Source organism: Neocloeon triangulifer, unplaced genomic scaffold, assembly GCF_031216515.1.
Source record: "Neocloeon triangulifer isolate White Clay Creek 2 clone unplaced genomic scaffold, ASM3121651v1 ptg000001l, whole genome shotgun sequence".
Classification (NCBI taxonomy): Eukaryota; Metazoa; Arthropoda; class Insecta; order Ephemeroptera; family Baetidae; genus Neocloeon; species Neocloeon triangulifer.
Genome location: NW_026775544.1, coordinates 4,714,749 through 4,741,425, shown reverse-complemented (window position 1 = coordinate 4,741,425; position 26,677 = coordinate 4,714,749). Strand labels below are relative to the sequence as shown.

The following is a 26,677-nucleotide window of genomic DNA, read 5'->3' as shown; positions in this document are numbered from 1 at the left end:
CTTGAATACTGAACTGACGGATACTGATATTCATTCATGAGGGCGCGCCATCCCCGCTTCCTCAACCCTCATTGCGCCCCTACCTGCGAAGTGGTGGTGCCCTTGCTCAACTTGCAATAAGAGCCAAAGATTAGATTGTAGGCTATTAAAATAATATTTATAGTTCTTATTTTATAATAATTTTTATGAGTAATTTATGTAATGAACTGTTAAATTATTTTATTATTTCTTGCAATTTTTTATTATTAAATTTTATTATTTTATATATATTGACATATTTTTTGACATATTTTCCCTTAAAAAAACCTTGTGTATGGAAGATATAAGTTGATCTTTTATGACAACTTTACAAAATAATTAAGTTATTTTTTATTCGCCCAAGTTTCATACTTTTACGTTAATTTTCCTATTTGAAGCGATAAAAGTTCAGTTTGGGAAAGACCAACATCCGATAATAGATTTGCCGTCTAAAAATAGCCTACTTTGTGATAAAAACAAATTCCGGACTATCGCGTAAAATCACCACAGACTGCAAGGCGACTTCCTTCTCCTGTGCTTATTTATTTTCTTTGGCATGTTTCCACTCATGGGGCGTGACACAATATATTTTTCATCACCAGGAGGATGCTCTGAAAAGCAAAACAAATTGGTCTGAGATATTGTGACAAAAGGATTTGCAACAAATATGTTTTGCCAACTAATTAAAAAAATTGCGGCAAGCGCGGTACGTGCAGGCATTCGGATATACGAAGACTTGATTCTTGAGGTTTACGAGCCTTTAAAAGATGCGGCGGTTATTTTTCTCGGTGGTCTAAAAGCCCATTAAATCTAAATTTAATTTAGTTGTAAAAGATTTTTGCAATACAACCTTGACTGGATTTTATTACCATGACCAGACTGGTGAGGACAATCTTTTTGATAAATTTTATTATAAAATTAAATTGAATAAAAATTTAATTGTTCTTTTAAAGAATCAAATCTTAAAATCAAAAAATAGAAAAATAATTTTTCTCATTTTTCTTTCTTGTAAAAAGTTTTGTTAATTTTTTTAAACAAATAGAAAGGCTTAATTCTCTTCAGATCAGATTTTCCATTAAAAAAATCACTATCAATATTTTTAACAATGATAAAGAAGCGCCATGTGGTCTACTCATCAATTGGCTGGAAAAAATTAATAGAAAGTGGATTTTAAGATTTAATTAAGTTTATTCTATTAAAAATGCTGCAGAGAAGATCCTACAAAATTTTATCTCTGAAATTTTTACATTATAATGGGTGGAATTGATATTATATTATGCTTCAAACGTTGATAAATAAATAAAAGCACTTAATTTTATTTCAATTTCAGCAACATGTATTATCAATTTTATTTAGAGAATGTTCACAAATTTTCAGGCAGAGCTCTGGTAAATCTCACTAGTATGAATTAATTGGTAGTTGTTTCCGCTTTGAACTCCAATCGCAGCCGTGGATGCACACGCGATCCATTAGAACAACTTACTACGTGTATTTAGGGGCTGCCGCGATAAGATGATTACTGTTAAATTTAGTCAGCACTTTCAAGTGGTCACTCGCCACTGCTTCTGTGTTTCCAAACGCACCACGCATGAGAGAGAAAACCGCGCCTTTCTTCTCTGCTCGTTGCTGCCGGGAAAATGCGGAGGTGCTTTTTTACCTTTTGGTTTTTCCTTCTGGGCGCATCCTACGCGCAAAACAAGCCGATGGTGCCCAGCTTCATGTTGGATCTGCTGCAAACGGACCGGCCCGTGGCAGATGTAGTCCGCAGTTTGTCTCCTTTAAAAATCGGTATGACTTTTTTCGTTTAAAAATCCATAAAAAAATATTTTGAAATAGAGAATTTTTAGATTCACTTGGATAACGCACGATATCTTTTTATTAAAAGGAAATTATTTACAAAAAAAAAAAAAAAAAAAAAAAAATATTGTGTTTACTTTCATTATTCAATATTATTTTTTTATGTCAGTCAAAGGCGTGCAAAAAGCTGAAAACTAAAATAGAAAGGACAAAATTAAACACATTCATCTTAAACTTTTCAGTTGTAATTCAATATTTGCCGTAAATAATTTAAAAAAATAATAATTTGAATAATGAATCAGTCTAATTCACTTCGATTAAAATTAGATTTTAATACTAGAACTTCCCCTTGTACTCTTTTGATATCAGATTATTTGTGTCTGTTGAGCCAATACAATTATTTGCAACCCAAAAATAAAAATAAAAAAAATTAATTGGGTGGTGCCTTCTGTACCACCAATAAAGGGCACAGGCCGACAAGACTTTGTCTTGGCCTGACCCTAAAAAAAAAAAAAAAAAAAATACAAATATTAGGATTTTCATTCAAACTTAATTTAATCACTTGTCGTGATATTTATGGAACCAGGTTTTTTTTCACCATTTTCTCCTGATTAACTGCATGCGGTTATTCCTAAAACTGAGCTAAAAATACTAGATTAAAATAGAATATTTTTTATAGGTCTTTTCTATCTAAAATAAATTGAAAATCCCTTATTTTTTTAAATAAAAAACTAATAAATTACTAAAGAAGATTAATTTTTTGTAACCTATTTTTTATATTAGTTTCTTTTTTATATTAAATGTGAACTTAACTTAAGCTTTAAATGCTACATTAATATTTTTTTAATTTCGCTTGAGAAAAATCGCCCACAAGTATCATTGTATGCAACCAGCACAGCTTTTAAGCACAGCATGCTACTTGACAACTTTTTTTGGCGTTTCAGTGACGGTCCAGAGTGAAAAAACGGAACGAAAAGAAATCCAAAGTCTTCAATTCAAAATCCCGAGTTCACTCGCTGGAGAAATTCTCTTTGAAGTACAGTTGAAAATCTACGCCAACGTTCACAATAGACGCAAAAGTTTGTATGGTACCTTCATGAAAAGCATTTTATTGAGAAAATTTTTCAATTATTTTGAAATATATAAGGAATCGAGCGACTTTTGCAAGTGACGCTGCGCTCACCAGACGAGAATTCGGTGAACGTGGAGGCGCACCCGACCACCCTGACGCAGGTGTACCTGAAGAGGAACACGTGGCTGTCGGTCAACCTGAGCCAGAGTTTCAAGGTGTGGAGCCAACTGGGGGGCGACGAGCTGCACGTGCACCTACACGTGTTGAATCCGTACACAAACGTGGGTGGTGGCGGCGACCTCGAATTCAATCTGGACCACGGGCAGCGACAAGAGCCCTTCGTCTTGCTAATGTATAATCTGGAAAACAGTCTGACCAGACCTGAACTTGTGACTGCCGGACACAACCTGACCAAAAGAAGCGTCCCAATGATGGACTTCTTACGGGTATTTCAATCTAATTGATTACCAAAATGAAAATTATTTTAACTAAAAACACTAAATAATTAAATTTTTCATATAAACTGGACACCCGATGTAATAAATATAGAGATAATTTTTAAATTTTATTGTCATTACAACAATTTCATTATTTACTTTTATTTAATAAAATAACTTTTTGTACTTATATTTTCCATTAAAATGTATATTTCGTGTTTTCTTTAAAGTTTCTGATACTATTCAATTAAATTTGCGATTGACATGTTACATTGCGAAATGAAATTTTTTGAAAGCAAAATATTTTATAATTTTTGTCATTTCCATAATTTGGGTTTACATGTAAATTAGTCATTTTTATAATTTATTTCATTCAGGTTAAATAATAAAATGTAATTAATCAAAAATTCAAAGTTGATAATTATCTTTCACAATTTCCATGAAATTCCAAAAGGAGCCAGAGGATTATGAAGAGGAAACGAACAACATTTGGGACGAGGATATTGGCGTCAGGGCGGCTTCTGCCCTTCACACAACCTCAACCACAAGCACCCCGGATCCCAAAAGCAGCACCTACACCAGAAAGCCACTCAAAAACTTATGCCGGCTAAAATCTCTTTACGTCGACTTTTCCGAAATCCAATACGACTCGTGGGTCCTCGCCCCGGCCGGTTATGAGGTTGATTGAAGTTCATCTTGAAAATTTTTATTTAAAAATAAATTGCAGGCGTTCCAATGTGTTGGGAAATGCGTGTACCCCCTCAGCAAGCATCTGACGCCGACCAAACACTCGATCATCCAAACTTTGGTGCACTCGAGCAACCCACGCAAGGCGCAGAAACCGTGCTGCGTGCCCACAAAATTGAAACCGATTTCCATGGTGTACCTTGACGAAAACTCGGTCATCACCTATCGCCTCAGTTACGAAGACATGGTGGTCGTCGAGTGTGGGTGTCGCTGAGAAAATAATTCAATATCCGGTCAAGCGTATAATTATACGTTTTATTTAAAAAAAAAAAATCGGAACATTTATAAAGTAATAGCGCTATCCAAAAATCTAGTCAGTTGATTGAAATATAAATGTATATAAAAAAAATATTTTGCGTGGCAAATGGTAATAAAAAAATCCACAACGTACAGTGGAATGATGCTTTTCTTTTCTTGAATTTCACAGCCTCCTTCTTATAAAAACTCTTGAGCGTTTTACACAATAAAAAAAAAATATTTTAACAAGCAAAGCTACGGAAACTGGCAACAGGAATAAGGACAACGTGTGTAACAAAATGTACAAAACTCAGCCACACAACACTCTTTCTGCTAAATGCAGTCTTAATTTTGTATTTCCTAGAAAAATTATTTCTGTCATTGCGCGTCGCTGAAGAGAGAGTTGCACATTTCATTGTTCTTCTGATTGAGAGCGTAGGTTTTTCCTGGCACTTGGAACGTCTTGTACTTGGACTTGCGCAGCTTGTGTTTGCTGCCTGGTATTCTTTCCACCTTGTGAATATTGTGCCTAAAATATATTTAAAATTCAATAGAAATAGCGAATTGGAAAAATCAAATATTTTTCTTATTGTTATAGACTGGTGAGCATGGTAATGTTGATTTTTTTACTTTTTTTCGCAACCCATTCATTCTGGCAATAATGGAACTTCATATTTTTTTTCCAGAGCTCTAATATTTTTATTTTATTCATTCAAGAAACTGTTATTCTTTGCAGAAAATAACTTTCAATTTAGTTAAAATGAAGCCTGAATTTCATTAATTGTAAATTTACTTAAAAATAATATAATAGTTCTTACTTGACTGTCGAATCTGGTTGACTAAGTTGCAGGCAAAGAGCCACTTTGTTATAGAAGTTGACGTCCGAAACCAAATTCAACTTTGGCTCCATCGCAATATTAAAGTCGACCATGCTCTTTACAAAAGAGGTGTCGACCGTGATTATTCCTTGCATAACAACTCCAGCACTGGAAAAACATCAAATTTAGTTTTTGTGATACAACGTTGACTTGTTTTTTTACTTCTTCTCCACAACCGAGTGGGCATTTCTGTTCCACAAGCTGAGCTGCACTTCACCCGCGAGGTCAAAAGACATGCCTCCTGTCATGGACAACTCAGCAACAAGACCGTTTTGCAGATTGATCAGTTCAAAGTGGTCGTGGAGAAGCATCAAAGCCTTAAATTTAAATACAGTTAATAACACGTACTAAAAAATTATAAAAAATTGTACTTAAAAGGCTTTTTTATTGAATTATCTTTGTATTATTTTGTTTGTTATATATTTTCAAAATCAGGGATTAAATTTTATTCATACATTCAATTATATATAGATTGATATATACCTGGAAAGCGGGCGTTCTCTCAGAGCCAGTGCCTGACCAAACGTGTCCCATCAATTCGCCCTGGCCTTCGAAAAACACAAAAGGACGCACTTGGATTCCCATGACTGTCAATTCCATTCCCGCGTTGGCACTTTCCTCCTCTTCTGGAGGCGCCGCTGCGTCGTCCGTCGTAACAAAACTGCTCAAACCACCAGCGAACATTCCCATCTAGAAAAAACAAAAGTAATTAAGAAAATTAAAATTTTGAAATGCATTTTTATTATATTATTGTTGTTGTTTTGTCCAACTATAATCAAACTTTTAAATTAAAGAAAAAAATCGTTTTGTGAAGGCGTGTGAAGGAAAAAATTGAATCTTTGGAAAAAAAGGCAACACCAATAGCAAAGATTTTGTTAAAACTGAAAGAGATCAAAAGATTCTATCCGTTACAGCGACTAAGTTTTTTGTTTTTATTAACACTTTATTTGTTATTTTAAATTAATTTATATTTTAATAATTTTTTTTTTTAAATAAAAGAAAATTCATTCACCGTGAAAATCGCAGTTGACTCATCTCCGCCTTCAATGACCACGTCGAGGACGCTGCGTTTCAGGATTCCACCCGCCAGTTCGAGGGTGGAAACGAGACTTCCATTGCTGCTAGGGGTGTTGAGGAAGTCCCTGGTGAAGGCGGTGGCCATTCCTCGCTGGCCAAGCACGTGGTAATTGTTCAGTTCCTCCTCGAGTAGCACCGTTTTGAACATCGCGACCAGATTCTTCTGTTTTTCGGCCACCTGGCGCAACCTTTGCAAAAGGTACTGACCGACCTCCTGACACTCCCTGGTGATAAAGTGCTTCATCGCACGGATCATTTCCTGCAACTCCTCCTTGGACACTCCTGCCTCGAACAGGAGGTCGATGGCCAGCGTACGAGCACTCGAGTCGTACCTGCGACCTAGCTGAAGGTACACCCTGAGACATAAATCTCTTACCTAAAAATTTAAATAAAGTTTTTATTAAAATAAATGTTTTTAATTAAATATTAAAAAAAAAAACATTTTTTTTATTCAAACGTCTAATATAATTAAATTATAACTTTATTTATAATTTTTTTTTATATATTTAATTCTTATTTTTTTTTCAAATTATTTATATATGCTAAATTGTATTATAGTAATAAAATTATTTATAATTATAATAGCTTCCTTATGCAATTTAAGAGTATTTCTTTTGGTTCAATTTTTATATACTTGTTATTTGCACATTATGCAATTTTTGCAAACAAAATTTTCAATTCTACCTTTATGTCCCACGCTGATTTTGGCATTCCATAAATGGCCTTCATGCTTTCCACACAGATTTTCTTGGTGCCGGTCTTCACCAGGTCGATCAGGGTCGGAATGGTTTCGGGCAGAGCCAGGTTCTTCAGCGCCCTGATATTGGTCAACTTGCACTCCTCGTCCGACTCGTCGCAGGCCCGCAATTTCTTCAGCAACCAGTTACGCACGTCATCCTTAAGCGCCTTCTTTGCATTGCCGGGCAACTTGAGCCACTTGCTGGTCATGCCAGTCACGGTCAGGGACAACGTCTCGCTCAGCTTCTGACTGGGAACGTTTTGCTGCGTGCGACCCAACAAATCTGTAAATTTGAAAGAAAAAAACTAACTAAAAAATCCTTGATAAAATTTTTTATAAAAAATAAATAATGTAATTGACAATGAGTGATGGAATTTTTCTCTGAAAGACTTCATAATATGGGAAATTAAAGTTTTACTATTTTATTGTTTGAAAATTTTTTTGCCATTGTAATAATGTATATTTCATCTTTTTACCTCTAATGACGGACTCAATGGGCTGGGAACCAAATGAAAGGGACCAGAGGTAACGTTCAGGAAGGTCAATGGCGCCGTCTGAACCAAAGTCGAGCACCTCAACAGCAGCATTGTGCGCCTCAACGGTTTGCGCCGCAGCAATTATGTCAATGAGCTGTGGCCTAAAAATTATTTTAAAACAAAGTATATTATTATAATGATTCATCATTTTTATAAAAAAAAACTTACAGTAGCTCGATATATTTGGCGTGGTTCAAGACTTTCACCAAATCAGCCTTTTTGGAATTTCTTGCGATTTTCACAGCTTTGATGAAGGACGAGGCCGATTTGATCGATCCTAAAGTGGACGTTTTGAGATTCTCCTTATTATCTCGGATGACTTTTGCAAACTTTTTTTTTTAATGAAATTCAATGAATTCAATTAGGCCTAAGATTAAATTAGATATAATTAAATTTCTACCGTGGGACAATCATCTTGGCAATTAGGTGGCTCTTGTTCAAGCAGGATTTCTTTTTTGGCCAATTTAGCTCCAATTTTTGTTCCAATCTGCTTGACTGCGTCGTCCAGTGTGTCTGCCTTGATTGGTTTTGCCGAATTTGAAATATCTAAAAATCAAATCAAAACGTTTATTATTTATTTATATAGAAAATTAATTAATTTAAAAACAATCCTGGACATTATTTATGATTTTTTTATTTTTATTTATTTATTACCAGTTAATTTGAGTTCCTGTGAGGCCGAAACGGCGCCTCCCGCCTCCTGTCTGACAATTACAAACATTTCGTGGTAGTCTGAGGACGTGATGCTTTCAACGGCAGAACCGTCGTTTTTCAAGACGTATTTGGTTTTCCTGTTTCCATTGACATGAAGACCAAACACCTATTTTCACCCAGTTTTTTTATTTAATTTTTGTCCATTCATTTAAAAAAAAGTAAGAAATATTTTACTTTGTCCGGGTGGAGCATGAAAGGAACGACTCCCTTGTGAGCCACGCAGTTGCTCTTGATTTTTTCGATTTTCAAGCCGTCGTTGGTCGCGTATTTGACGTCGCAAAATCCTGACACGTCCGTTTCTTTTGCCTCCATGTCGAACGTGCGGAATTGGAAGAGACTGGCGACGCCTCGTTTTAAGTTGACCAGCGAAAGAGTTTCATCTTCAGTCACGTACAGATGTTTCACTTCACCATTGTTCCAATGCACCAAGAAAGGGTTGTTTTTCAGCGACTCGAGGTTGGAGGTGTGCGTCACGAAACCGTCAGGTGACGGTGCCTTCCGAGATTTGATGTGCAGAAATGGTTTTTTTAACTGAAACGTAATATAAATTATTCTATAAAAGTCACTGATAACTAATAATTAATAAATTAAAGTAAAGAAGCCGCACCAAAAATAATAATATTAATAACACGGAAAAAAATATTTTCAAGTTTATTTTCGTATTCTTTTTCCCTCCAATAAAGGTGTTCATTGAAAAATACGCATGTTTTGTTTATAAAATAAAAATTCCGCTGGTATTTTATCAGCAAGCCAGGCTAATCATGAAATTTCCTTACTTGGATTTCTATCTTAATTTCAGTATTCCCTGAGTTTGTTTGCAAGCACCAGTAGTAACCTTGAGAGGACCTTCGCACCCGCAGGTATACAAAAGTTCCTCTTGTACCACGATTGTTGAGTAAGAGGCGCCCTGCCCCAACATTCCTCTGTAATAGATAATCTCCCTGACACGCGGTAGTTCAACGAAAGAGAAAGCGCTTATTTTTTTGGCACCGTTCAAGCTAAAATGCCACCTTGTTGTGCTTATACAATTAGTTGAGAGAGTGAAAAATTTTAAGCGAGTTTGATAGGCCAAGGCACGTGAGAGTATGTTATTTGAAGCGTGAGAGAGAAGAAGGTAGCGTAACCAAAAGACGCGTATGTGTAATCCTAACGGTAACTGCGACGCCCGACTAACTAAGGCAAAACCAGAAATAATGTGTAGGAATGGGTTAGTGCATCAACTCATGAAGTTAATTTAAGGGAATAACATGACGTGCAAAACAGTTTTCAGAATATTTCTGATATATTAAAATTAATTTCTAGTGAGAATTTTGTATATATTTGTGTGTTTTCATTCACTTATTTTTTTTATAAGTATTATTTGATAATTTTTCTCGTTTACATTTTGTTAGTGTATTACAGTTGCAGAAAATGACTCTATTGTCCATTGAATAAATATATTTGATTTGACTATGCCAATAATGAATACCTTATATGCAAAATTTTTAATTCTTTGAAACCAAAACAGTTAAAAAAAAAATAATTAAAATTTTTTCTTTTCATTCAACGTTCAAATAATATTTTTCTTTAAGGTTTTGCCGTTAATAGTTTAATTTTTTGAATTAAAATGATTTTTTTAGACAATTGAAAATAAGCTATTGTTCAGAGTTGCAAGTTGAATTTATTTGAATTAGGTAATATAAAAAATAAACCTCAAAAATAAAATAGCAGTAGAGGAAGTGGTTAAAATGAATGACACTGCTTCAATGCGTGGTTGAATAAATGCAAATGCGCGAGTTGAATAAGTAAGTAAGGCAGCTGCGAAATAATGACACTCTGAAGGTGAATGCCACCAATGAAGTTCAAAAGCTTGCGTTGTTATTATTAGTACTTATTATTTCTAATCAAGAGACTGTGTTCTTATCAAAAGAAGTGATAAAAGTGTCGATAGTGCTGAGCTTAATATTAGCTTATTAATGTCTTCTTTATAGTTTAATGGCTTTCCAACAACAAACTTAAAATAAACTTTGGTTGATGTATCAAATTTAGAAAGACTATTTCTATTGAAAAATATTTCAATTTTGGGTAAAAATAATAAGTAAGCACTATGATACAAAGAAAAGCTGATTTTGCACAATTATAAAATTTAAATTATCTTTTTATTACTTTTTTTAAAATTTCATTAACCCTCGATTTTGTTGAAACCAAAAAATCACCTGAATTTCAACTATCGTTTTTAAAAATTTTCCTAAATACATCAATTAAGAAACCTGGCTCTATTATTGTAAAAAATCTGTATAAATATTAAATTTGTTAGCTTAAAACGAACCTGCAATTGCAGAAGTTTGTCATTGTGGTCGGCGGGGTTGTGCCAAAGGGAGGCAACTTGGAGGGTGGCCGCGATCTGGAAGCCCACGTCCTTGGCCTCTTCGTTGGCCACCTGCGTCGGGTCTTTGGCCTCGTCGAGCAATACGGTGCTCAAGAAGTCAAAGGTGCTGCTGGTGCCGAGGTCGAACTGGCCGAAAGGGGTGGCCGGCGTGGCTGGGGACACCAACAGAAGGGTGGTTAAGACCCAGGCGAACATGGTGCAGTTGATTTTTGAGCTCCGATGCGGCCAACGACACGCGCTCGACTGCGCGCCGACCGGCGAAAGAAAGTAACCGGACCGTTAGTTTGACTCCTTTCCTGCCGCGCCACATCATTCTCTTAAGTCAGTGTGTATGATGTGGATCCTTTTGATTCGAATAAAGTCCCCTAACCCGTTGGTTGGTAATTTATTTGAATTGTTCTGTGGGAGGCGGAGCGCCACGTCAGAGCAAGTGCTCGACTTCGGATGACCTCACGGGTCAATTTTTGTTACCCACTGCATATCCCGAAGTAAGATTTTTTTCTATATATATAGGATAGTTATGGAAAGCGGAAGCTAGCTGCGTTTGTTTGGAAGAAAAAAACCGGTCCCATGAACGTATGGGCGAAAGTGTTTTTTGCAAATGATTTATATTATTTTACAAACTGCTTTTTGCACAACATGAGAGAGGCATTTAGAGGATTAGAGACTTTTCATTTGGCAATCTATAATGTGCTAATTGTTTTCACTACCCCACATGGTGTATAATATTATATGAATTATACTTACTTGGTGCACAGCTCGTGAGCGAGCCTGAAACATGAAAATTAAAAAAAATATTAATTATGAAAACTATTCGCATGACAATTATAAAAAAAAATTAAAAACGCATTTTTTAACTAAAACATTTGTTATCTTTAACAATACAATAAGTAAAATTTAAAAAATTAATAAATACAAATTTGATCATATCCTTCACAAATAATTTATTTGTTGCAATGTTTTTTTTCTATTAAAATTTTTAATAGATTTTATTTACAAATCTTAATTTTATAATTTAAACTAATAAGTATGAAATAATTCAAACAATTAAACGTAAAATTTCTCTTTTGGCATGTTTAGCAGTTATTACAAATATATAAATCAAATATAATACAATACAATCAGTCATGCTATATTAGTAGATTTATCGTCAATCAAGTTCAATCCAATGCAAACTAAACAAAGAATTATTTAGAATTGTATATGCAGTTTGGAAACTGAAAATTCCAGATTGAAAACATTTATTTGTGGATAAAGTTCAGGAGCGATAACAGAGGTCAGAGATTAAGGCTAGCTAGCAGAAGATGAGATAATTTTTGTCCCACGCAAGCTAAATCTCAACCGCGATTATACACGTCAGAAAATTATTCTCGAATTGCTTGATTTTTTAAGCCTTCTAGAGAAGAGATGCTAATAAAGCATTTATCATTGTTGATTTTCACATTTATCACCAAACTTTTGGCGACATTTTAAATTATAATTTTTGACCGAGAAGGATTTGCAAAAACATTTCAACTTTAGTTTAAATACAAATAAATTAAATTATTATCTTAAGAAAATAATTTTTTATTACTTTTTTTTACATAATTTTACGTTAGTGTTGGGTTTGTTACTCACCAAGAGTGGCGCAAGCAATAAGTAAGATCGAAAAGTGTCCGGTCATGTTGAAGGTTCAGTTTCTTTTGAGAACTAATTTTAGCCTCTCGGCGAATTTGCAGACAAAAAGGAAGAGAGGTGAAGAAGGAGGCGGTTGCGAAGTCACCGAGGCATTAAATCGAGAGCGTCGATTGTGTTTCAAGCTCGTTTCCTTCGTCCGGCGCACAACAAGACGCGAGGATATCGCGAGAAGACGTTGGGTCTCTTCTCGTGGCTCCATTGTCGTCATGTGAACAAATTAATCATCTGAAAGTGAGAGAGGGAGCAGGACAGCTCTCATCTCTCTCGTTAATGCAATTTTCAATTTATCATCTTTCGTCTAGACTAATATGTAATGTATTAGATCGCTTTCAGTCAAAGAAAACAAATAATTATCAACCATTTTTAAACAAGAAAGGTATAAAAATAGAAATACACAAATAAATATCTTTTTGTGCGTTTTTGTGGAAAATTTATGTTACATAGATACAAAAATTTGTTTAAATATTGGTTTAGTATTAGAAAGGTGTCATCGGGTGCCATTGTAAAAATTAAAAATTCAGAGATTTTCTGGAATATAAAAATTTGACAAGCTTTTAAAGAGCATAATGTCTCAAAATATTACACATATTTTTATCAGAATTATTATAAATATAACATGACTAATTTAATAATTTAATATGAATCAAAATGTGCAATTTATTTTTTGATGATTGAGATGTATTGTGGTTCATATTATGAAAATAAAAGAGTCAGCAATAAAATGTAAGAGGGTCAAATTGCAATTATGGCCCTTTTGATTGAGCGACCTCGTCAAAATATGAAGGGGATGAAGAATTTTCCTTTGAATACTATGAATACTATGATCATAATTTACAAAACAATTCCAAATCAACGTTGCTATTGCCATTTCACGGCTAGAGAATTAATGCAACACGTCTGGATTGGCGCTTTTTTGGTAGTTTTTAAAAATGCCGCTAGGTGGCTAAATATAACTCTTTGGCTTGTTGCTTTTGTTGCTTTGGCTGAGTGCGTTCGAAAGGAGGGTTTTGGCGGTCATATTTTCCAAAGCAGCTGTCGCATTTTCTAATGCCTGGATTGTTAGTTATCAATGCTTTAATTTCATCTATAATCAATTTTTACATCTTTTTTACTTCGGTAAGGTATGAAGTTTGATGCGCAGTGCTTTACTTATAAATATATCTCCACGCAGACCTGTGTCAAAACTCAAAACTGCAAAAAATAAACTTAATAATAATGAGCGGCAACTTCTCTTTTTGCAATCCGACTCTAAAAGCATTTTTTATTAACATTTTTTTTCATAAAATTTGTACTAAATATTTTTAATTTTTCTAGTAAAGTAGTCTTGTAAAATCAGCAGCCATGGACGGCTACCCAGATCCAGACGAGGAGTTCGACTTGATTTACGCCGAAGAAATGGAAATCATGAGAGAAAGGGAAGAGGAAGAAAGGCAGCTTATGGAAGATGGTAACTTGCAAAATACTCAATCTAAAATATCATAAATAATTGACTTACTTATACTCCCCAAAAATAGATTTTGACACCGGTGCTCCGAAACGAGCAAAGAAAAGTTTGAGTTTCACTGGAAAGCAAAGCAAACCCATTCAAGAGGAGGAGGCAGATAACCTGCTCAACTCCAGTTTAACTGGCGTTGAAGACACACAGAGCAGCAGGAGGGTTCCTGACGTGTTGGAAAACTCCAGGATGGATGTGATCAACGAAGAACTGAATCGAGTCGGGAGCAGCAGGAAGAGGAAAGCCGACGAACTTTTCGGTGACATTGAGGACATTGAACGAGAAGAGTACTACGACATCAGTACAATTTCAATATTCTTAATATTTTCTAGAGGTATAAATTTTTTTTATTAGTTTCAGATGATGTTAGAGGTAAAGAAAAGGAAAAGAATGACGAGTTGGAGGAAGACTTGAGGTTGATTGCAAGAATCAGGGAGGAAAGGCAAAAAATTCTTGCAGAAAACAATTTGCTTCCAAACGAAAGAAAATTTGAAGCATCAAATGGGTACACTCAAATATAATTTTTACTTCAAATTTTTATGCTTATTTTCTCTAGCCTTGGAAGTGAATTTATTACTAACAGAATTCCCCGCTACCCATTCATCACTATGCGGAACCATAATTCTGACAAGTATTATCTGCGCCTTAAATCTGAGGACTATTTGGCTACTGAGGTATTTAAGGAATTAATAATTCCATGCATGTTTATTAACATCTTGAATTGTAGATTGCTGGCGTAAAAGCAAAATCAACAAACCTGCTTCCAACATCATTAGGAGATACCTGGGCAGAAGCTCAAAGTTTGGTAAATAATCAAAATTTTAAAGTTAAGTTACAAATTAAAAATTAATGTTTTTGGTGTAGCTGAAGAAAATGCAGTTTGTTCCAAGTACCCAACAAGAGGAGGATGAGCTCTTGGATATGATGGAAGTCTCAAGGAACAAGCCGGTAATAAGCGAGAAGCTCTGGGTCGAAAAGTACCAACCTCACAGTTACAGAGAGCTTCTCAGTGATGAGGTAAATGTAGTACAAAAATGGAAAAATAAATCTTTAAAATGGATTTTAGGGGACAAATAAAACAGTTCTGAAGTGGTTGAAAATGTGGGACCATGTTGTTTTCAACAAGAAACTTCCATCTAAAGATAATCGACCTTTTGTCAAAAAGCCTGAAGGGAAATTTAGTAAGACATACTTTTACTTTAAAGAAAACTGCTAAGAAGAATTTCAGGTGGTGGCAAAAACCCATTTCGCACTCTGGACGAGGAGTACGACTCTCATGGCCGGCCTATGCAGAAAATCGTTTTGTTGTGTGGCCCTCCAGGTCTTGGAAAAACCACTCTAGCTCATATTCTTGCAAAACATGCAGGTTATATTAGCTTCTGTTCAAATATTCTGGGACTAATGAAATTTAAAAGGCTACAATCCTGTTGAGGTAAATGCAAGTGACGACAGCAGTCCTGATGCATTCAGATTGGTGCTAGAGGCAGCCACTCAGATGCGATCTGTGATCGGGGATAACCCAAAGCCCAACTGCCTAGTTCTGGACGAAATTGATGGCACACCACTGGTATTTTATTCTTTTTTGCTTGTTTATTCTCCATTTTATAGCACAATTTTTATTAATGTTTGTATTTTTAAACTTTGTGTCTTTTTAAAGTATTTGTATTGCTTTTGATTCAGTTGCAAATTTTGTAGCCTGCCATTGAGGTCCTTTTGAAGTTCATAACGGACAAAGACATTTCCAAGGGAAAGAAAAAGAAGGGTGCAAAAGCGCAAATTCTGAAAAGGCCCATCATTTGCATTTGCAACGACCTCTACAAGCCAGCACTTCGACAACTCAAGCAACAGGCACTCATTATCAATTTCCCTCCTACAGCAGCTCCTAGGTAATTTTGATTTTTTTAAATGGAAGGATAAAATATTTTCCAATCAGTTTCCAATGATAGCTCAAAGTATTTAATTTGTTTATTGCATTAGAGATTACTTATTTTTAGTCACTTTTTATTATTAATAAACAATTTAGGCTGGCGCAACGTCTTCTCGATGTTTCCAAACAGGAACATCTAAAAACTGATCTTGGCACTCTGCTCCTTCTCTGTGATAAAACTGGAAATGACATTCGATCGTGCCTGTCTTTCCTGCACTTCTTCAAAACAAAGAATAAAGAAGTCAGACTGATGGATGTCCAGGGAGCCTCAGTTGGTCAGAAAGACACTCAAAATGGACTTTTTGCAGTGTGGCATGAGATGTTCCAAATCGTTAAACCGAAAAAGTAAGTATTAAAAGTTCCCAAAAATATGAAAAATATGTCAAGTTTAACTTCCGATTAACTTGTTATAGTTCCAGAAATTCAGGCTCTCAGAGATCAAGGTAAAAAAAAATTATATACACTGGTAATCAATTTTTTATTTCAATATTAAACTTTTCAGAATGTATCGAATTTTGAAGATCGTCCAGAATTTTGGGGAGTACGAGTTTTTGTCACAAGGAGTGTACGAAAATTACCTGCACATGAAAATGAAGGAGACAGGATTGAGATCGGCAAGTTTAATTATTTGCTCATAACCTTGCAAGGACTAAATTGTCAAGATTAATATCCACAATGACATGTAGTCATTAGTCCTAAACTCGGAAAATTTGCAGCAATTTTTCAACCGCCAGACCTGCGTCAGACCTTACATTATAATTATCTTAATTATTTCCTGTTCCTGAGCAGTAAAATGAAATGCATTTGTTTAGATTATTTATGGTTCAGCGTGGTTCTGCTACTTTGACTTCTTCAACACCCTGATTAAGCAGCAGCAAAACTATGCTGTCATGTGTTACCTGCCCTACTGCTTCATCACGTGGCACCTCCTGTACGCTGGTCTCGCCTGGCCCAAAATCAACTTTCCGTCCAAACACATCGAGGTCAAGAACAAATCTGTGCAAAACGTTGCCACCCTGGCCTCACTCATGAAGGGTATGGAGCCAAGCATCAGATCGGGAATCAAAGGCATCGAACTTATGTGTGACACCCTGCCGTTGATGCTTCACATCATTTTGCCCAACCTGAAAGCTGTAAAATTTGGATGATTATCTCAAATTGTTTTCAAGCCAAAACTTTTAGGTGAATGCCCAACTGTTGAGTGCAGATGAGAAAAAGGAACTGCAGAGGGTTGTTGACATTTTCATTGGGTATAGTTTGTCTTTTATCCAGGAGAGAACTGCAAATGGAGAAATGCTCTACAGACTTGAGCCGTAAGTTTGATTTTATTATTATTATTATTCTTTCATTTTTTGCCATTTATTTTTTCAAGAAATGTCCCTGAACTTGTGCAGTTCTCGGATGTACCAAAGGCGCCCGAAATGATTTACGCAGTTAAGCAGTTGGTCGGCCACGAAGTCGATTCGGAAAAGCTTCGACGCATCAGTCTTGCGTCTGGGACTCTGCATGCCCAGGAGACACCGACCCCAACCAGAGTGGGCAAAAGCCAAGCCAAGCAGGCTGTGGAGCCATCATTGCCCAACCACTTGCAAACTCTCAGTCCCCAAATTTTGAAGAAAGGTCCTCTCAAGCCGGTAGGTGTTTTTATCATTTTATAGCATAGTGAGATTTTTATTAATATTTTTTCAAAAGGGTTTGAAAAATTGGCTCACCATTACCAAAGCAGCACCAACTGCATCTCAACAGGAAGCTGCAGCCATAGAGGCCTTAAGGGTAGGACTGACAGATATCTCGTACTGCTACAAGGAGGGCTACAGCAATGCGGTTCGCAAGACAATCAAGATTTCAGAGCTCCTCTAATCAGGTCAGGATAAATATACACATTGTTTATTTTAGGAGCGGAGCTTTATTGAATAAAAAAAATGACCTTTAAAGAACACATTGATCACAGATCATTAGAATATTTTTTTTTTAAATTTCATCATTTTTCTATAATAATAATTTTTTTTTTACTTTCCATAGGGAACTATCAGATAAAATTACCATAAATTTGAAGCATAAATCCTTCAAAATTTGTGTGTAAACATGTTTGGTAGTATTTATGGGCCAATTTGTAGAAATACAGGGCATAATCCAGGTAGAGAGGTAGAGGCCGAGGAATTTTGTTGCTCACCAATAAAAAAACCTTTGCATAAACTTGCCATTAGCAGAGGGTAGAGGCGCATTACATTCATAAATTGAGAACTAAATGAAAAATCGTTCAAGTAACAAAAAATTAAGTATTTATTTTTCTGTGATAAATTCTAATTCTTAAGTTAAAGAGCAGTCATTTGTAGAGTTTTTTAGTTTATCAGTGGATTCCTTCCAGAGGAGAGTAGGATTTGTATTGGAAAAGTTCAGGCCCCCCATATCCATAAAGTAATCTGCCACGTCCATTTTCGTCGTAGTAAGGGTATCTGTACTTTGGCCTGAAAAAGAAAAAAAAACGTGTTTTTAATAAACTTCATTGAAGAAACAAAAGGAAAAAAATTCAGAAAAATGTAAAAAAAAAAATGGTGCAATTTTAAATTTTTTTAAATGATAGCTGGAAATGAGAGCAACATTTAAGAATCAGTGAGCAATTTCTCTCAATTCATTCAGAGATCAACAACCTACTTTTTAAAATTAGTGGGCCAATTGAAAGTATAACTAGACGATTGTCTCTAGCTCAAACTTTTTAGGCTTGATTTTCCGTCTGCTTGACTTAATTGTGAACCAAAAGACTGCGTTTCTAAATTGGCACTGTTCCTGTTCTGCAAAAGCGCGGACGTGACCGTTTTCATTGAAAAGTGCAAGTTTGATAAGCAGTACTTTCTCTTCTTAGAATACACAGAGAGGCGCATTCTGATGCTCCATTTGGCAAACAAAATAAGATTGCAAATCTGGTAATGGTGAAATTGGTGAAAACATAATCTAATTTGAGGCTTTGTTTTCAACTTGACCCTGGGGTGAACTCAAGTTCGTGCTATTGCTCAGTGTAATAATTGCTGTTGCACGAGTCACATGAATGATGTTGAAACTTTCCATGTATTTCATAAAATGAAAATTATGTAATATTTTTAATTTTATAGAACAAAATTAATTTTTAAATTGAATAACATGGAGTTTTATAATTACAATAAAAATATTAAGAATAAAATTAAAGTAAACTTTTGACATACCTTTCAAAATACTGGAAGTTTGGCGCGCGTGGAGTGAGAACAGCCTCGGTAAAGTCAAAGTTGAGGATCATGAAGACGAGACACATGACCAGAAAACCCTGTCAGTGGGAAAATCACTTTTAGTCAGGGAAATTCAGTGGAAATTTGATCACCTACCAAAAGCACTGCGTTCGCCATTGCGCTCTGCGTGTGTATAGCGAGCGTGCTGCTCAGGTACTCCCAGGGCTAGGGAAAGTGGGTTAGAGCTTAGTGAAAGCGATCTGGTGGGGCCTGGGATGTGGTGTCCTCCAGTAGTCGGCGCCGAAAGGATGCTGAGGAGCCGAATTCCTCTGCACACCCAAATTTAATCTAATTTCACTTTAATGAATGAATTTTTTGCCCAAAGGAATGTGCGAATTAATTTTGGTTTGGAGGTGAAACTTTGTCTATTACGTATCTTCAATCTGTCAAAGTCAAACACAATGGTAAAGTTAATGGGGCCTAATACTAATTTTTTTCACCGGTATTTTTTTTACCGAACGGTCTCTGAAGCAATCGCTCTTTCGTAGTAGCCTTGATTTTTAGAGGCCAGCGCTCTGCGGTCTTACATATTTACGATCTTGTTCATCATGTGCGCTGACTCGGGTGGCATGACTTTGTCTGCACTTTTGACTACCTCATCGTTTTTAATCACTTCCTTGCACCAAACATTTGCCTCAGGTGCAATAGTTATTTCGCATTCACATTAAAAATATACACGTGTAAAAACTTCCATTCATAAACATTTACCGACGGTCGAAATTATTATTTTTTTAAATTTTATTAAGTTTTATCAAATTAAATTGCACTCTTCAGGAAATAATTTTTATAAATACGCTGTTATTAAACTTCCATATTAGTTATTTTTTTCATTTTTAGCTTAAATAAAGAATATTTTATTATTTATTTATAGATAATTAATCAGCAAGAAAGTAAGATAACATGTTTTCATAATTTAGAAATGGATTTAAAAATAGAGTAAATTGTTTAATATGTATGAGTATTTATTTTTAAATTTTTATTATTGAACTAAATAATTTAAAAATAATTGTCTCTTTTTTCCATTGCTGCAAAAAAAATAATCATCTTAGTTTTGATGGGCAAAATAAACTTCTTTTTGCTAACATTTTGAAACTGATATTATTGGTTTGGTTTTTTTTAAACACTACAGCGTTCATTAATTTTTAGTTATTGTTTATGTAAATAAAACAAGTTTGTGGTTATTTTTATTAATCAATTTTAATCTCAATTTTTTTCCTAAAATTAGCACAATTCAATATAATATCTAGATATGCATCGCCAAAGTGAAGTCTTGCATTATTATTTGCTTACAATCTAGACACAAACCACCTAGTTTCCAGATTCGCCTGCACTCAAGCAGCACTCCTCGTTGTTCAAGCAAAGGTTTCCCAACTCACTTCTGCTCTCGCGGTCGCAATATTTGCTTACGCGATTATACAACTGGTGGCACCTTTCACATCATTCGAGAAGCGTATCCAATAATAAATTATATCATTCTCCAGTTTTTATGAAATGTTAAATTGCGTTTTACAATAATAAATTACCATTGCGCAGGACGTATACAGTTTGGCAGACATACCCATGGCGAAAGTAATCAATCACAAACCAAGACGATTTTGAGGAACACTTCAGTCAGGAGAAAAATGTGATTATTTCAAGCTTCAAATTTACAATGTTTAAGAAAGTTAAATTTATTAAGTTAGGCAGTGAATTTTTTTTCCGAGCTACAATTTTTTTCCCAGAATCGAGTTTGAAGCACTTTAATTAGACTTTCCTCATCGTCCGTCTTTTCCAAGTCCATTGAAAATCTGCCTCGTCCTGAAGGGCAAGTAGGGTGTCCGCTGGCCGTCGTCCGGTTTGGCGTACCCTCCATCGCCCTCGCCTAACGCCTTAATCAGGTTCTCGCCCCGGAAGCCAAAGGTCCGCGTGAACAGGTCGCGACGCACTAAGCCCTCGTCAGGGTTGAAGGGGAAACTCTGTTTGTCGTGCACCACCGGCAGTCCAGCCACGTTTTCTCTGATGAGCTGAATGCCCAGTTGCACCGGCCAGTCTGAAGCGTCACACGTGGGCGACCACACCAAAACGTACGCCACCTACAATATTGACAAAGATGAAAATAATTGATTCATGTTCGGTTTAATTCAAGTTTAATGTTTATTAATTCGCCTTTGTTGTGAATTTTTAACTTAAAAAAGAAAATCATAATAATTAATAGACTGGTGGAAAAAACGTTTTTTTGATAATTTGGTCTAACTAACAATAAAATAAATTTTGGCAATGGATCGTTGCAAATTTATTCCATTCTATAATTCAAAATTGATTTTTTTGGGTCAGGCCAAGACAAAATGTCATATATATCGACCTGTGCCCTTATGAGTTCTTGCAGAAGGCATGCTCTTTTTTCTTGGGAGATTTTTTGTTTTTATTGTAACTTTATTCATCATCAATTATTGTAGACTTTTCTATGTAAATTTTATTTTTGCACATTTTTCAGTCTTTCTCTAATATTGTTCTTATAATGAATAATTCATTTTAGTGCCTTGTCTTCTTTGAAAATGGGTGGTGCTGTCACAAAAATATTTTTACTTTGATTCAGCTTCAATAAAGATTTTGAATAAAAGAAGGACAAAATGATGATGCTTAAAAAGCTAAATTTACTTAACCTGGTTAAAAATTTCTTGGAAATTGACGGGTTTTTCATAACTATAATGTGCTTTTCCTTTTTCTTCTTCATTCCTACAAAATTCTCTAAATTATGTAAAATCTAATTTAAAAAAATTATATCAATCTATTTTCTTGTAAAGGATGTTTTAATTAATTTCTGTCAACCTTTTATCAACAGGAATTGAAAGGCAGTAGTTATAAGTATGAAATTGTCCTCTTAATATCATGTTTTGAACATTTTAAATTCATTATTAAATCATAAGAATGGATGGTATTAATTAATATAATGCTTGTTGACCTTTCTTTTTATGTAAAGAAACTTTCATTTATTACATCAATGAAAAACAAATTCTTTTGACTCACTCATTGATATTCCCTTGTCAAATCCGGGTTATGTGACGCTGGAGCTCATTACGGAAAGCCCGTCAGGAAAATTCATGCCAAAGAGGTTTTCAATATTTCACACACAAGCTTCTTATTTATCAAACAGGCTCTCTCTCTCTTTCTTTCTCCAGAGCACCAAAGCGTGACAAATTAATTGTACTGTAATGAGAGCCCTTGGACTGGCGCAAGTTTTTTTTTATCAGCCGTGCAGGTGCATGATGACCGCGGCTTTTGTGAATTATGTCACCGCTCATTATGATTCCCCCGCGAAATGGAAAGTGTAGAATCAGAGGCCTTTCAGAATCATCATCTCGAAACGGACGCAGTTTTAGTCCACAAATGAATTTCGCTTTTATTTTGTGCACCATCATCATGACAAACTATCTCGCTATTGCAATTCAGATTTTCAAGGTTGTTTTTTAGACTTTTCAATTATTAATTTTTTTCGTTTGTGACAAATGAACATAATTAAGGTCATATTTCAATGCTGGAGAAGTTATAAATATTATAGACCAATCTCTTATTTCTCTCTTTATTGTTATCAGTTAATAGGGTACACATCTTCAACTACTCGTTCTTTTCTGTTTTTCAGAATTCCTGCGTTTCCGTTTAGGACACGCGCTCGAGGAACAAATCAATTTGTCTGATGCTTTCGACCGCAGTGTGATTAGCAAACCAATAAACACACAATTAAAAATTGGCTCGGCGTCGAAAGTTATTGAGCAGAACAAACTGTGGAAAGAAAGTGGCTCTAATTGCAAAATTGCCTGACATAATATTATTATCTTCGCGTCTGATAGTGAGTGCAACGAGAAGTGATTTTTCTCTCAACAATCACCGGCTGCTGCAACTGCACCTGCGAGATGTAAAATTTAGTCCATTGGCTTCAAATCGCTTTTTTCCGCCGTGGGATCTGTTGTTGTGTAATCGTCTTGCAAACTTGCCCCGATTGGAGCTGTGTGTGTGTGTGTGTGTGTTTTCGAGCAATAATTAGAGAGGCGGTTCTGTGCAGACCAGAAATCGACGATTTTGCTACTGATCCTTTTGACACGAAAAATTAGAAATTGGATATGGATTTTTCTTTATAACGATCAATTAACAATCTGTTCCGCGTATTTATTAATGGTTTTATCGACTTAAAATATGTAGCAATTTTTAAACCCTTTTTCAACTTGGACTCTTAATAGGGGTTACAAATTGAGTGAGAAGAAAACATGTTTTGAAAATTTGCGCTGATGGCCAATAAATTGTTATTGATAATAGAAATTCTAGAAAATCTATAAAATTAAATAACTAATTTTATTATAGAGAGAAGCTCATTATTATTATTATTATTTATTCTTCTCAGTCGATACAAAAATTTTAAATTGGGAATTCTGTTTGAAAATTTTGTAAAATTATTAAAAAGGCTCTTTTGTCAACCCTTTTTCAGGAGAAAGAAATTATTAATTGGCGAATTTTTTTCTTGCTTATGACCTGGATTTAAACTCATGGTAGAACTTTTTTCTCAATAAAAACCAATTATTTTTTCTTTTTTTTAACCAAGATTAGACTGGATTAGACTTAGTGCCCAGTTCATTTCTCAAATTTCATGATCCTTTTTTGCTCATTCAAAAGTGCATTGATTTTTTTTAGTTAACATCAAAGTGATTAACTGGTTACACAATCATGTTTTCAAATGATTGTATTTTCGCAGAGTCGGTTTGACTTGGATATTTGCTGAGTAAATTTGCACTCAAAATAAGCTTTCCAGATTTAACGGCATCGCAACATGACATTAGGCCCTATAAACGAATCAAATAAGCCCTCTAAGGAAACTAGAAACTATCCTTAGCAAAACAGCAAGTTAGAAAACGAGTAATTAATGAAACAATTATGTTAATTTTAATTCAAACGTGGAACTCTCCCTTTTTCTTCTTAGATTCAATAGTTAGGGAAAATTAGAGAATATTTTTTAAGTGAATCGCATTTACTTATGCAAATTCGGCACGTGAGATAAAATCGTCACCGTCGTGTAATTTGTAATTTGGGTTGAGGTAATCTCTCAAGCATGGAAAATTCAAAAATTTATCCTCGCCAAGCAAACATAATTTGGCGCGCATCACGAAACACACGAACAGGCGTTTTTCTTTATGTCCTTAATCAAAATCCTTCTGATCGTAGTCATAAATGTTGAGTCTAAAGTCTAATATAGAAGTTAACGCGCGTTTTGCTGGTGAAATCTCTCGCTCTTTATGTCAATCGAGTGGTGATGTAATTAAGACAAAGAAAATGCAGCGTGAAGTGTCACGTAAACGCAGCAGATAGAAAGCCGTTTACTATAGACGCATTTTTTCCTCAACTCGCGCATTGCGGCACGTTTGATTTACTCGACGTTAATGGCGAAGAGAGCGTCTGCAATGAAGGGATCGATTTCACGGCTCATTAGGTGGTGTTTTCTGATTTCTACAGTTTTCAGATGTAAAATGTCGAATCTATTTTGCAATTCATTCCATTGAATTTATATTCAAATATTTTAAAATTTTGATAGTAGTGAAGAGAACATTTTTTAATAATTACAGCCCCTAAAATTTAAATATTACAAATGTAGTTCTTTGTTCAATTATAACAATTCTTAAAATTTTCAAAACAAATGGTGGTTGAAAGTTACAGACTAAACATTGTATAGAATTTCAAATATATTAGCAGAATATTTGAAATAAAGTAATTTGAGTTCAATTTTTTTTTAGCCCGTGTGTACAAATTTTCACAAAATTATTTAAAAAATATTCCTATGGGTTTTATCATGTTTTATGTTCTTTTAAAATTAGAGATATAATGGACCTTTTAAAATTTCATGTTATCAAAATTAGAAGTCCAGACCAAAACAATTATTTTGTTGGAAAGGTGTGATTTGATATAATATGTATGTGGAATTTTTTTACCTAATAATATATACTACATTACCATTCTAAATTATTTCTTTTTTTAAATATTTTTTTTTAATTAATTCTATACCAACTATAAATTAAAAACCGATCATAAAAATAGTTGATATAAAAAAATTGACATTTTTTTTACTGAAAATTTTGCTCAAGGTTTTTTAAACAATGGAATTTAAAAAGGAAACAATTTAAGAGAATTTCAAGAAAATTCTTTATAATAGACAAGAGACAAAACGTACAATGCGAGATAATCAACAAAGGCTATTCTATTCAGTGAGCACCGCAAAGAGCTTAATCCTTTTTTAATTGTGAATATAAGAAAGTCGGCCAAATTGAAAATCTTTCTTTCTTCCCCTTTGGCTGTTGGACTCACCAGCAAGAGTGTCCACGCGGCGAAGCCCATGTCTGGCGCGGTCTAGCACATATCCATCAATGACGGCGAACGCGAGTGGCGGCGGCGGCGGCGGCGCGAGTCTGTCTTGTGATGAAACAACCTGAACCTTAGTTGGCTGCAGCGTACTCGGCCCCTGGTGAACATACCGCACACACGTTACGTGCGCCGTCTCTGATACTTTCACTTTGCATAACCGTAATAAAAACACGATCATTTGCAATTGGCTGCAGCCGATCTTGCAGCTCATCTCACGAGACCGTGCAACATCTTCATGCACGACTTGCACCGCCGAACTTTAGCTTTTGTCGGAGATTAAGGGTTTCTCGCTTGGCATTTACAAAGATCATCTCGCTGAGTCAAAACCGGCTTTGGTGTTTTTCTTGCTCTAATTGGCCGATCTCACGTCAATTTTGCAATTCTAATTGAGAAAGTCCGTTTTAGTGATTGTATGGATTGTATAATAATTTGACAAACATTCTTAGCTGTTTCTTTTTTGTCAACAAAAATACTTGATTTCTGCACAAAATAAAACATAGCCTGAAAATCGGCAAAACTGCAGATGGTAATTTAAAGAAAAGAGGGTATAGCAAATTTGTTGAGCATTTTTTTTTTTATCAGAGTTTTAATTTTTTAACAAACACAGTCTAGATGTAAAACAGGGTGAACAGGGGCTTGCAGTAATAATCGTAACGCTACTAATTATTTCTAATAATAAGATTAATAAGTCACAAATAACTACATATCATTAAAATAACTTCGATTGTCCTTTAAGAATTTATAAATTAGAAGTAGAGAAATTTTTTCCAGATTTTTTAAACATCAAATTTTTCACAACTTCACACCACCTTTATACGCTTCAAATTTAAGTTCCATGCTCCAATAAATTCTGGGTTTGTTAAAAATTCAGCTATAATTTTTATGAAGAAAAAAAATAAGTTTACCAAAATAATCAAGAAATTTTATTAAATTTAATCAATTTAATTTGAAAAATAGTAAAATCAAATTATGTTAAAACGAGTTTTCTATGCAGATACATTTTTAATAATTTCTTACAAAAAAGGTATTATTGAGCAAGTGTATTAAAAGATCAAGGTAGAACCAGGGTAAAACATTTTCTATTATTAATCTTCTTAACGCAAACAAATTTCATGAAAATTAAAATATTATAGAATAAAAGACAATAAATTTCAGAAAAGCTAAGAAACAAAAACTAAATTTATAAATGTTCGTCTTCAGTTGCACCTCTCATCCCCTGTTAAATATCGATTTATGCCATCAGCAAAACATTGCTGTCCAGCAGGTTGCCTATTTGCTTTCAATTCTAAGACGCTTTTCCCGCGCCGGCTCTGCAAA

At 34.8% G+C, this 26,677-nt stretch overlaps 5 protein-coding genes across 9 annotated transcripts; 2 read left to right on the top strand and 3 right to left on the bottom strand.

The window, feature by feature from the left end:
• Positions 1-340: 340 nt before the first annotated feature.
• Positions 341-4,447, top strand: LOC132197321 (bone morphogenetic protein 10-like). The gene is made up of 5 exons (XM_059620550.1): positions 341-1,806; positions 2,760-2,903; positions 2,963-3,333; positions 3,779-4,003; positions 4,052-4,447. Exons 1-5 carry the CDS (start codon positions 1,656-1,658, stop codon positions 4,283-4,285), a joined length of 1,125 nt encoding a protein of 374 aa, XP_059476533.1. The 5' UTR covers positions 341-1,655; the 3' UTR covers positions 4,286-4,447.
• On the bottom strand, positions 4,306-12,451 carry LOC132197272 (microsomal triacylglycerol transfer protein). The gene is made up of 14 exons (XM_059620447.1): positions 12,238-12,451; positions 11,368-11,391; positions 10,561-10,772; positions 8,427-8,783; positions 8,193-8,358; positions 7,939-8,084; positions 7,707-7,867; positions 7,479-7,639; positions 6,948-7,285; positions 6,199-6,639; positions 5,670-5,876; positions 5,349-5,503; positions 5,127-5,294; positions 4,306-4,837 (listed from the first exon to the last, which is right to left on the bottom strand). The coding sequence occupies exons 1-14, from the start codon at positions 12,281-12,283 to the stop codon at positions 4,687-4,689; spliced, it is 2,733 nt and encodes a 910-aa protein (XP_059476430.1). The 5' UTR covers positions 12,284-12,451; the 3' UTR covers positions 4,306-4,686.
• Positions 12,452-13,262: 811 nt separating this feature from the next.
• Positions 13,263-23,364, top strand: LOC132197244 (chromosome transmission fidelity protein 18 homolog). Of its 5 annotated transcripts, none has more exons than XM_059620425.1 (18): positions 13,263-13,418; positions 13,612-13,744; positions 13,812-14,093; positions 14,147-14,297; positions 14,349-14,466; positions 14,520-14,597; positions 14,657-14,809; positions 14,859-14,973; positions 15,021-15,158; positions 15,208-15,359; positions 15,488-15,678; positions 15,816-16,064; positions 16,133-16,162; positions 16,222-16,333; positions 16,532-16,852; positions 16,902-17,032; positions 17,092-17,353; positions 17,412-17,674. In XM_059620425.1, the coding sequence occupies exons 2-18, from the start codon at positions 13,639-13,641 to the stop codon at positions 17,577-17,579; spliced, it is 2,757 nt and encodes a 918-aa protein (XP_059476408.1). In that variant the 5' UTR covers positions 13,263-13,418; positions 13,612-13,638; the 3' UTR covers positions 17,580-17,674. The 5 variants fall into 5 exon arrangements, with proteins under 5 accessions (XP_059476408.1, XP_059476401.1, XP_059476416.1 ...); XM_059620418.1 differs by having other exon boundaries at positions 13,266-13,413; XM_059620433.1 differs by having other exon boundaries at positions 13,276-13,413; positions 13,617-13,744.
• Positions 17,985-19,354, bottom strand: LOC132197363 (uncharacterized). Its single transcript, XM_059620615.1, has 3 exons — positions 19,076-19,354; positions 18,920-19,017; positions 17,985-18,187 (listed from the first exon to the last, which is right to left on the bottom strand). Exons 1-3 carry the CDS (start codon positions 19,094-19,096, stop codon positions 18,070-18,072), a joined length of 237 nt encoding a protein of 78 aa, XP_059476598.1. The 5' UTR covers positions 19,097-19,354; the 3' UTR covers positions 17,985-18,069.
• On the bottom strand, positions 20,164-25,443 carry LOC132197354 (uncharacterized). The gene is made up of 2 exons (XM_059620604.1): positions 25,304-25,443; positions 20,164-21,051 (listed from the first exon to the last, which is right to left on the bottom strand). The coding sequence occupies exons 1-2, from the start codon at positions 25,331-25,333 to the stop codon at positions 20,734-20,736; spliced, it is 348 nt and encodes a 115-aa protein (XP_059476587.1). The 5' UTR covers positions 25,334-25,443; the 3' UTR covers positions 20,164-20,733.
• Between the last annotated feature and the right edge of the window lie 1,234 nt (positions 25,444-26,677).